At 47.0% G+C, this 12,369-nt stretch overlaps 1 protein-coding gene across 1 annotated transcript in view; it reads right to left on the bottom strand.

The window, feature by feature from the left end:
• LOC135905175 (uncharacterized) overlaps positions 1 to 12,369 on the bottom strand; it is a 74,011-nt gene that overhangs the window by 38,488 nt on the left and 23,154 nt on the right. Inside the window, exons 3-4 of the mRNA XM_070536243.1 lie at positions 6,860 to 7,061; positions 4,074 to 4,177 (exon numbers count right to left, since the gene is read on the bottom strand). Coding sequence (XP_070392344.1) covers positions 4,074 to 4,177; positions 6,860 to 7,061 — 306 coding nt within the window. The remainder of the gene's footprint in view (positions 1 to 4,073; positions 4,178 to 6,859; positions 7,062 to 12,369) is intronic.

A 12,369-nucleotide genomic window follows, 5' to 3' on the forward strand; every position in this document is an offset into this window, starting at 1 on the left:
CTGGCTTAACATGTTTTGTTCACCCGCAAGAAAAGTTGAAAAATACTTGTCGAGAATATGGACAGGCAAGGACACACATTATCTCCTATTAGAATGATCATGATGATTAATGGAGTTTTATGGCGCAAGAGCCAGGGGAGGCCAAAGAGCGCCAGACAATGGTTTAATGTAGTCGATGTTGTGGTTAATGTCAGTGTATATGTGCATCGCTCTATAGAGCCCTAGAAAAATTCGCTGTAGAATGCGCAAAATGGATGTTTAGGTAAAATTATGACAATGATATAGTGTGTACGGTGACATGTTGGTCGAAAATAAGATATATGCTGTGGAGAGATGATATACAAAAATGTGTGGTTGTCAGTAGCACTACTGCCTCACCGAGGGCCTGGAGGCATGCGCTGTACAAAAAGCTATCATCGCAACAGCGGCTTCACAATAGAAGCCGCTTTATGAACTTTCGGTGCTGATAACGTGAACAAGCGCACTTCAATTGAAAAAAAATTTAGTGTTGATTTCATGCTGAAAAGCGATTCATTACCGAAAAATATCGCTGGACGAATAGGAATAGCTAGTGTGTACGCTACAGGGAACAGTTTTTTCTTTTGACCGTCTGCTTCCCGGCACTCCAGTGAGGCATGGGTGACAGAACCTCTCGCTACATTTAGCACAGATCGGAGGCTCATCGCCAGTCAACACATAGTTGTGCGTGTCAAACGTGTGTCCTATTCTCAACTGGGTTAAGAGGACGTCGGTTGCCCGTGCTTTTCTTTTTGATGGCCAAGAGCCTAATTGAGGTTTAATTAGGTAAAGTTTCTTAGAGGTTTCAGCATCCAAAAGGTGTTGCCAATATCTTTTCAGTTTTCTTCGCAGGAGAGGTTTCAGGTATATATTTGCGACAGCTATAGGAGCGTTGCGAGGTTTCGTTGCTGTGTATGTAGCGAGTTCGTCAGCAAGCACATTCCCCTGTACGCCTCTGTGGCAGGAATGCAGCATATTTACACGTGTACTTGTTTATCTTTATCGGTCGACCACGTTTCACCGCCTAAGAAATGTCATTGCACAGCACAGGACGCGCCTGCATGTATCGGAAGATTTGGAACATTCTCGATTGTTCCTAAGTATGGACAGCTGGGCTAGTTGGTTGTGATTAGCATTATGAAACATCGTTCTAGCACACAACTGAACACGGACGAGATTGTTCCACCCGCTGACGGTCACCGTACCTTGCGTAATCTGATCGCATGTATGTGCGGCACGAACAGTACAAAACTTTGTGAAAGACACGCGGGTCCCAGCGATTACTCTTGAACATTAGACGACTGATGTACAATAGCCGACACACCTGACCCGCTGATCAGATTTCGACGAGTGCCGATCATGTTCGCCGCTATTGCTGTCCTTTGAGTATAACTTGCTTTTGTGGGAACAATGTCGCCAAATGAAACGCTATTTCGTCATTCACCGTTTAGCTTTCTTCATCGTCACTACCACGTGACAACGTTATGATACGTCGTTCAGCAGCATAAATAGCACACAAAAGTGAAAAGAGTTCTATTACTACAGGATTTCTGTACTTTTGTGGCGACATTAAAGCCTTAACTACACTTAATGAATCTGAACGGATTTCGAAGCTCCGATTGCAGACGCCATTTCCTCTAATTATACTACGGATTAGATCTCAGCGTGCCACTCCATAGCTGCAGCCAGCGTTTGAATTCAATCTAATCCACCAAACGTGCCATGCGAAGCCGGTCTCCTAGTGAACGCGTGATAGCTTGAACGGAAGACCTCTCGTCGCGTTCAGCTCCCAGCAGACGACGTGTTCGGTTGAATTGCAAGAAAGATTGACAGGAGTACGTCATCATTTTGACGTAATCAAGAACGCGGCCGCGCCACACAGCAGATGACGTTGGCTCTGCCTAAGCCAATCGCGTGAGGCGAAGCTAAAAGCTCGTTCCGAGCAACCATTTCCAATTGCGCTTTTGATACCGGGAAGGATGGATCTACAGCTGCCTACGCACGCTGGCATGTGGCTTAGAAGCGTGAGTGTAAAAATCTCTACGGAAGTACTTGGACTAAAGTTCTAGGAAACGCGTTCTAATATGTGCCTCTGAAGCGTGTTTTGTCCCCTCACTAAACGATGTATCACATTCTACATTCTATGAGCTGCCTGTGCCACGGCGGCAATGGCTTCGCTGGGGCTTTCATGGTATGTTCAAAATGTGAAACACCAATTTTCACAATGTTTTTTTAATCGCAGCGAGAAGAATTCTCTTGCAGTTGATCTTCTAATAACCAGTTGTGCACCGGCCCAGTGGTTAACGGCTAAACAAAACGGATGTTCTGAGTTGGCAGACACTTTCGTAAAATATGTAAAGCCTAAGTGTGAGCGCTTAAGATGTAGAGACCGCTCGTTGGTCTCCGTGTAGAGGCTTGCCACAATTATTGTACTGAAGGCGCCAGTGGCAAGCCGAATGCCTATATTGTGAACAGAATGCAACATCCTTAGGGCGCTTGGTCTTGCTGACTGGTTCTATATGGCACCGTAATCTAATGGTGTAAGTAAAGGCTCTGGCAGAGGTTCGTTAGACACTTCCGGATCACTACACCATGTTCTGTGCGACACAACTTGTAGAATGTTCATATATTTCAAGAATTTATTCTTATGATGCCTTGTGCGTGACATGAATGTTAATTTCGTGTACAAAATTATGCTTGCCGTTCACAACGGCACTGATACCAGAACGTGCAGCATAGCGTCCACTGCACGCAACACTGGCGACGGCACCACGGCAACTAGCGCCTACAGCTCACTCACCTGTACACCGGTACTCCCTTTGGAACATGTCCAGGGTGCACGCACCCACACCGTGGGGGCGTAAATATCGTCCACTGAGACAGCGGAACCACGCACCTGTGCTTGGGATCACCGACCCTGCCCAGGATTCGGTGGAGCCACGAATAAAGCTCGTTCACCGTTGCTGCATCGCGCTGTAAAGCGTCTGCATTCGGTGGCGTGCACGCGGCTGTTATCCGATGTACCCGTACCTTGCCTCTAAGACTCAAATCTCGCGACAGACGTTCTTTATGCATTTCCTCTTACCACCAACGCGCGTCTCAACGTAATTTTTGTCGCTGCCCATGTCAGCATGGCGGCGCAAACATCACTGCGATCCATTCTGCCGATTAAATCGGTGTAAAAGGCTCTAGAGGTATGCATCAAAACTACACAGTCGAGTACGTAGCTTCTATCAAATTAACCACCCAAAAGCTTCAGCTGTACCGCAGTCGCCCTGACCGCGGCAGCGCTTCCCTCTGCTGGATATTGAGAGCAGAAAACCAGTGCCATGAGTTTGACCCGCCCGCAAATGCCAGTGCCGCCCTCCTAAAAGATTTCACAGACGCAAGACGCCCACTCACTACCAGCTGTACTCGCGAAACTGACTGTACACAATGTGCATTATTTTTGCTTGTCTTTGACACTATGCGCTACAGGCGCGAGGTATACAAGGAATCCTGTGTACGGCTCCCCCACTCGCCAGCCGCCACTCAAAATAAACGTATCGACGGCCCGCATTAAGCAACTCTCTACAACGCATATTAGCATTCCTGCTGTGCTGTGCGTGTGCTATCACCTGAGCTGTAAGCGTCACAATAACGCGATCCCTCTTATTTCACTGGTCGCTGAGCAACACCGAGTTGCCGCAGGCCTTAACTCGCGCGTCATAGAAGTGCGATGCCGACAACGCCGCAGAGGGCGCTCACAACGCGACCGCTGTGGGCCACTTGGTAGCTGCTGGCGCGCTGTTCCTTCTGCCCAGAAGCAGTTCCCTTGGGTGACACGTCGCGCCGGCATGTCGCACACCACCCCATGCGCTATGGCGCTGTTCTATGCATTGCTGTCGCTGTCAGCGCTCGGCCCTTTCGGTGAAATTGCCGGATACTTTGTTGAAAGTTATAGTTTGTTGTGTGGTGCTACGAACACGCTGTGGTCGATGATGCCCGACGCCGCCGCCACTCGAGATCTTAATTTGCAGGCTGTTGTGCCTGTAGTTGTCTCGCGCACGACTCACCTTCAGTCCAAGTTCCGATGACGCCCTCAAGGCCTTTGCTGCGAGGGTTGGCTCCACAAGAAGGTGTGTGCTGTTGCTGTCCTTTATCTGGTACCGTAGTTCTCCTGTACGTTTAGAATGAACGCATTCAGCGTATGTGCAGGCAACGTTTTCATATTTGTGAAATAAAGCAAGAAGGAATACATGACGCCTCGCAATAGCGACATTATAAACATCTGCTGCTTGATCGTCAGCATTACAGAGAGCCCTGAAAGACTTTCGAAGAACCCAAACAAGAAATTATTGTGCCATGCGAGTTTTATAGAGTGTTAGTTCTGTCAGCCTTTTGTGTTGTCTGATGTACAGATTTCACGACTGCCTTTTTTTTTTGCACACCGCTGTGATACCTGCTAATTTCACATAATGGCATAGCACCTACCGTTGTGCGTCGCAAAGCGGAAATTTACTATTTTGTTAAATTTGTTTTTCCTTTAAAAGTTACTTGAATATATGCGACAATCTTGCACTGTTGCTAAAGTCTGCCTTGTAAAATATGTACTTGGAAGACAGTCAAATTGTTTTATTTGTTTGCTTTTTGAGGACGCCTAACGTATATGCAAATGTAGAATTTAGCGAATACCTAAAATTGAACTTTAGTCCAAAATGACCATGGCCGGTCATTGCGACTGACCTAACCGGATCAGGCCCACGCTAGAGTATCTTTCGCAATGCTACAAATTCCGCTCTAAGCTTACCGTATATTCCTACATGGAAAGCTTAGAGCTTTTTTTCCCTGTTAGATGTACCACTTTTCCCGCTGAATATCGTCATTAACCCATAATGATAACTACTCGCCTTAACTTAACGACTTAAATAGCCCCTAATGCCACGAGGTAGCGGGCGTCATGACCTGCCGTGAAATTGTTCTAACTTTGCCTCGACTAGCGTCCACAAGCGGTGTTACTTCCCTGCCTTCTCCTATACAGTGGCCGAGGGACTGCGTCATGATCACTTGTCGAGCTTTGCTTCCTCGTGCTTTTTCTTTCTCTTCTTCCAGCGAGGCGCACAGAGACAGCGTAGCGCCTACCGCATTAGATGATTAATCGACGCCACGTGTTACAGTGAGTGACGCAACTAGCAATGAGTTTTATGCAGAGGCAGTTGTGCGCGTGACCTGGACTCTTTGGCTGGAACGCAACTTTCTCGAGAGGAAGAGAGAGCCTGGTGCTTTGTATGAAATTTGAGCTGATATAGCGGCGCGCAGCGCTGTTATACCTTGCACACACCCCCATCAATCGCGCGACGTATACTCTGCACCGGTCTATTTAAAACAGTCAAACCTGGTGAGGGGTGCTTTAAATGATAAGAAGCGCTCGTTTTCACGTGGGCATGCAAAGCCAGGAAACGTGAGAGACGTGCACAGGCTTCACTAACGCAAAAGGCTCACGATGTGAATGACGCACAGTCGTAAAATCTATGAGTGAGAGAGTTTCACCTCCATCATTCATTACAAGTAAACTTTACAAAAACAGTGCTAATCGAAAATCCAAAATCTTAGCCCCCGTAACTTTCATGCTACTATAAAAGGTTGTTTCTGTTTTCGCTGCTATACCTTCAATCATAAAATATTTACAGATTTTTTACGCACTCCGGGTCATCCCGCATCTCATCGACTATAGTTGACTGACACAGTTGAAACAGGTAGAGTTCAATAAAGTTGACGGCATTTTCCTGGAGTGAGCTTTAAACAGACCAATTTGCCGGCAGCGAGCAAAGCCATTCTGAAGTTCTACCATTGTTCTTTTTCCATACCAGAAACACTGATGGAATTGGAATGCGTTCACATGTAGAACCGCACGTAAGGAAAGTTGTCACCCAGCACAGTTTGTCGTATCGAGAACCAATCCCAACCAATGCTTAAGCTGATAGCAGCCAAGTCCTCATTCCATTTAGTTTTCTTTATATAATAATTACAGAATTATACAGAATACAATACCAACTAACGATTGTTGGAATAAAAAAGGTAGTATTGTAACGCCTGACGAAGGCAGAGCCTCCCTAAAGAAATTAAATCACGTGTAATTCGTACAAATGCGCATAATAAAAGTCACTTTTATGATCAAAGTTCACGTATTGCTTTCTATTATTTGTGTCTTCCAGCTCTCCCTTCAATGAGTGCCTGTCAATACCCTATAAGGTAGGCAAACCATTCGGAAATAAATATCACACTGATGCAGTTGAACTAAAATATTTTCGATTTTGATGTGAGTGAAACGAACTCAAGTGCGTCCTAATTAAAACGAGGGACTGTACGTAAATGCGAGGTTTATAGCGAAGCCCTGTTTTCCCCTTCCTCGTGCTCGTCGTTCGTCGTCATGTCGTCCAGGGATATATTTGTGAATATGTAGACAACATGGCCTATTGAGTATGTGCCCGATTAGACAAATTGCTGCTGGCTAGGATCTAGCCTCATCGACATTTAGGGGACGGATATGCGCTCACTATTGTTCAATTCCTCGGCATGGAATGCCCCCGTGGCACAAGGGGTGCGGAGCTATAAATATATTTAGATATGTCTCGCACATATCTCTGCATAGACTTCTCATCAACGTTCTACTCCTGACAAGCGTCGTACATCGCCTTCTTCCTCGTAACGGAGACGCATAGCGCGACGAGGGTGTGCTCGTGTCATACGCAACTACTGCTACCTCCGTAACGCAAACAAGCTTCGCGTCATTTAGCTTCCAACACTGCGTTGGCTCCGCGTGTTTTTCTGCTCCACTAAATTTCAGCAAGAGACAACGTACTCTCGTTGAGTGATGGCTTGGCCAGGACGATGCTTGCTCCAGCCACGACGCAACTGCACATGGCCACGAAATTGTCCACGCTGTTGCCGACGTGCACGCAGATGCGATCACCCCGCTGGACACCGTGTTGTTGCAAGCCCGCAGCATAGCGCCGTAGCCGAGCGAGAAACTCACGTTTAGTGAGTGTTATGGAGTCGTCGAGCTGCGAGGTAAGTGTCAGATGCAGATTATCTTTCATGCTACGGTTAAATGAGGAAGAGATTGTGATATTTGATAGATTCAATGGACTAAGCTAAAAATAAGGTGCAAGTTAGCAACAATTTACTTTTTGCCATGTATTTACATTTTTTCATCGTCTAAAGTAACCACTTCAAAACGAAGTTAGGAATGAACACCAAGACACCTTTTAGAACGTTTTAGTTTCCCTCGCTTAGTGCACGAACGGAATTCTACTACGAGTACTGCACAGCATCTAATATATATAATAATATATGGGGTTTTTACGTGCCAAAACCACTTTCTGATTATGAGGCACGCCGTAGTGGGGGACTCCGGAAATTTTGACCACCTGGGGTTCTTTAACGTGCACCTAAATCTAAGTACACGGGTGTTTTCGCATTTCGCCCCCATCGAAATGCGGCCGCCGTGGCCGGGATTAGCACAGCATCTAGAACTACTCGTTTGTTTCATTTGGTTGTAAGGAACAGCACAGTTCCGCATCCGCATAAAGCGTGTTGTGGCGCGTGCAAGCTTAGCGAGATGCTAAATTCTCAAAATCATTGACAAAAATTTAACGAACGTACACGAACTCTTGCCTCAGTTATCTATGGCTTTCTGTTCCCGAAAGCGAACGCATGCGCTAAATTCCTAGACTTGTCAACTGCATTCCGATCGAGGTGGGCTGGGAAAACGCTTCCTAGTCGAAGTTTTGTGGATTTTCACGAAATCAGCAAGTAAGAATTAATGCTACGCCACGGAATACAACGTCGGTCATAACATGTGTTCTGTAGCATGTCTGCCACTGCCCGTCGTGGAGATGCTACCGTCTTGCAACAGCAAAAAGTCATCTTTCTTGAGGATTGAGCCAATGACGAATATGATAATCAAATTATTTGGCTGCTAAAAATGTTTGTCAATATGCTCATTATCCGACGCAAGACTGCTGCTTGAAGTCTTGAAATCCCGCTTGAAATCTTGCTCCAAATCTTGAAGCTCTTGAAATCCGCAGGTCCCTTGTTCTAGATGATTTCAAGTATCAATCTTTATAATCATATAACACTAAAACGCGCATCGTTGAGGCTGCATGGTCCGAAAGCACACTTACAACTGAGGTTAAACAGCGCCAAAAAGACGAGGACATAAGGAAACAAATGCCACAGACAAGCGCTGAAATTTGTTTCCTTGTGTCCTCGTCTTTTTCGCGCTGTTTAACCTCAGTTCTAAGTATGAACCAACTAGCCCTCATCAAGATCTTACTAATGCGAAAGCACGCACTCTGCCTCATGTCCTGCAGGTAAATGTAAGGTCACTAGGGTTAGTCATTCTGGCCTACCATCAAGCTCTTAAACATAAAAGATACCCCTGATAGTATAGATAGATTTGTATTCCTGACGGCAAGCTCAGGCAGGTCGGATATATCCAAACGACCAGTGTGGCACCCTGTGCATCTATCTGTATGTTACGGCCCTACTCAGTGTGCACCTATGACTTATCAGCGAGCAATCTCGCAAACTTGAATATGTTGTAGCGGCTGAATAAGCGTGGCCCATAATCACATAGTAAAATGAAAAAAAAACTGTAATTTTACCCAACAGGCGAAGCATCGATTGCGATTACAAAATAATAGACAGCCATACAAAGTAAAGATTGTATTATTATCGGCCGTATCAATTCGTAAACATTCGCATGCTAAGTAAATGAACAAGCATTGTATAAGCGCGCGCATCAAAGATGAACACATCTCACTCGATGACCGCGAACACCGGATGTGCAAACGCTGGCCTGAGAAAACCCGGCAGCAGCAGCGAGCGATCTTTGTGCTTTCTGTCCCTTCATCGCAAATTGAGCGCGAAGGGCACACAGTACGCACAATGGTACGAGCCGCCGACGCAGCTAGACTCTACCCTCAGCGCAGATCACTCTCAAAATGCGTAAACTGGGATACATAGCGCAAGAACGACACAAGGACGAAGCAGGAACACGGGACGAGCGCTTCCTTTCAACAATTGATTTATTGCAGCTGTTAAGCATATATATATACTCACAGGGAAGCCACTCCAACACACACTGAAGGGAAAGAAGAAAGGAAAAGCAGTCATGTGACTATTATGCCAAAACATTCAAGCTATTTCTTAGATAACAGAACAGATGGTGTGTTGACACAATCGTTGGTATCGTTAGGTAGATCACTAGTTGATCCGGGCGCCAGTTCTCATGTAGATTGCGGTTTTGAATGTTCCAACCCTGCCGTTGATAGTATTCTTGCCTCATTCAATGAGTATTACAGGCCACTTACGTTCACCACTGAATTTCCTGCGCAGGCAAGACTTGCGGTTGCATTTGATAGCTGAACACGTGTGTTGGATATATGACACCCGCCGGGGTTGCTCAGTGGCTATGGTGTTGGGCTGCTGAGCACGAGGTCGCGGGATCGAATCCCGGCCACGGCGGCCGCATTTCGATGGGGGCGAAATGCGAAAACACCCGTGTGCTTAGATTTAGGTGCACGTTAAAGAACCCCAGGTGGTCAAAATTTCCGGAGTCCTCCACTACGGCGTGCCTCATAATCAGAAAGTGGTTTTGGCACGTAAAACCCCACATATTATTATTATTATTGGATATATGAGCCCAGAGCTGACAAGCCGCCCTTGAGTTACAGTTCTGCACACTCAAAACTCATAAAAAGAAGTATCGTACATTCTTTCTTGTCCTGTGCTCTCTCCAAGTCATGTTCTCACTTGCTAGACGAAGACGAAGCAGGTGGCTCGTCTGGAAGCAGCGAATTATCCGAGACATATTATTATCTCGGTTGCTGAAAGCCTGCATCGGCGAAGGAAGGTAACTTCACGCCTGAGCGATGAGCATACGGCGGATGACGAAAGAAAGACGAAAGAACAAAGGGACAAACGAAAGGTGCCTGTAATTCCCTGCTTTCGTAAGGTTTCCCGCAACCTAAAGAAGGTAGGGCAACGGTCTGGTGTAAACGTTCTCTTTAGGGTGCCTAACAAACTCTTGCAGTTCAGTAGGTTGAGCTGTCCCACGAGGAAACTTAAGCCAGGTTACGCTACCGCGCACAAGCACCATTTTGTAACATGCACTCGTAACGTAGTGTATAAGATTCCACTTTCGTGTGGGAAGTACTACGTGGGCCAGACGGGCAGATGTTTAAGCGTGCGTCTGGCGGAGCATAGTAATAAAGTAGAGAGCATAGCTATAGGTGGGCATCTGGCTGCCCATTGTAGAAAATGTGACGTGAAGGCACCATGCTACCCTCTCTTAAAACAAACTGTTGGTGTCCGGCGATCGCCACAGGAATAAGATAACGAGGGAAATTGTCAAAGCAGCTGAGATAGCTAGAGCAGGTGAGGATTGTGGCAGCACGCCGTCTATTGTATTATCTGAGAAGGAGCTTGAATTTCTTGCCATAATAGTCACATGACTGCTTTTCTTTTCTTCTTTCCCTTCAGTGTGTCTGTTGCAGTGGTTTCCCTGTGAGTATATAAATGCTTACCAGCTGCAATAAATCAATTGTTGAAAGTAAGCGCTCGTCCAGTGTTCCTGCTTCGTCCTTGTGTCGTTCTTGCGCTATCTATCCCACTTTACGACTGAACTACCAACACGCCCAAACTTCTTGCCTGCTCAAAATACGGCCGCGCAATCGCGCGCAGCCGCCACATGCGCAGTTGCAGCCGGAGTAGAACGCCACCCTCTACTCTCCGCCCAGTGCCTCGAAACGTTGGGTGCGTCGCGAACGACGGAAGACTGCGCGCTTTCTCCGCGCATTCGTCTCTTTCAAGCGGGCGATATTGAGCCCCGGTTATCTGCTACCCTCGGACACCTTCACTGTACAGCTTATGGTGCGCGGCGATGGTTTTATCGGTGTTGGATTTTATACGGAACCTCAGTGCGACGGCGATGGCGCCGCCGACGGCGGGAATGAGCTTAGAGCATCCATATAAGTGCTATAGCAACAAAACTAAGACGAGGACGAAAAGAGCTAGTTCGGAGAAAATATAGCCAGCCGGTACTTACACTGCCTAGTCTTTCCTTCGCTTTTGTCTCCATCTCTCTTTCGGAGAAAATAGACGCTAGATAAATTAGTGTTGTGTCCGTCCCTCATGCGCCCTTTACGTTTGGTGGCAGCGGTATTCCCCATGCTGTTCAGAAGCGATCCCAGTGTCACTAACGGTAGTTCGTTGCAGACTAGGGCAGCGATCCCACAGGAATCGCCGCCAGGAAATGTTGCTACATAGTCTCCGGCCGCGCAAAGCACGGCTAACCTTGTCTCTTTGCCAGAACATGTAACTTGAGCTTCGCAAGCATGGACAAACTACAACTTTCTGTGTGAGCTTTTTAAGCCTGGATGGGCGGCACACTCTCTCTCCATGGAGACCACACTAAGACAGAGGTTTTTACCGACCGGTGGCCTCCTCGCTGAACCTGCTGCACGTGTTCCAACTATCGAGTCGCCTCCTGTCGCGGCTTCATGTTCTCCACGATCTACTCCATCAGCCGAACACGCGCCTTCATTTGTTCCCACTCTGTCAGGTGCGTCAATGTGTCCGCCTAGTTTTGATGGTACACGTCCTGGGCTACCTCCACATTCAGTTGAAATCCATTGACGCTTTTAACTCCTGAATATCAAAAACGATATGACAGGTTCTGGTTGCGCAACTTCGCTTTACGGCAACCGAGTTAGTGCCACGTCTTTGGGATGTCTTCGTTTCGCATGTAACGACTTACTATACACGTTCTAGACTCGATTCGGGGACGCCTGTTTTCGGCCATCTCGCGGAATTGAGAACATTGTGACAAGGAAGTGCCATCCTGCAGGACCTCCCTGAACTTGCCGAATGTCGGGCACGAAGACCACTCGTGGAGTGTCATGAGAATGCATTCGAACTCATTGCTACGCACACAATCATCGACGTCATAGTTGACTGCACTAACGAGTGAACCTCGTTCGCACGCCTTGGTGTACCAGCAAGCATTCATGCAGCACTGGCTCTTACTCTTGAAGACCAGTCGTTTGAGGAACCTGACACTGCTCTGGTCAATCCTTCAATGTAGCCAATTGCACGAGGTTCGTCGTGCCGCAACATTGCTTCGAGGCAGCTGAACCTTCTTCACGAGCTTCGCCTGATTACAAGTGTTGTCTGCCTAGTCATTGTGGTATGATTGACAATGAGCTCGCTGACAGTGAGGCAAGATCAGCCTTCTCTTCCCCTGATGAAGTACGGATTGCCTACTCGCGACCTGACAGCAACTCCATGATCAAGGCACTCATGCAG

This window comes from Dermacentor albipictus, chromosome 3 (genome assembly GCF_038994185.2).
Source record: "Dermacentor albipictus isolate Rhodes 1998 colony chromosome 3, USDA_Dalb.pri_finalv2, whole genome shotgun sequence".
In the NCBI taxonomy this organism is placed as follows: Eukaryota; Metazoa; Arthropoda; class Arachnida; order Ixodida; family Ixodidae; genus Dermacentor; species Dermacentor albipictus.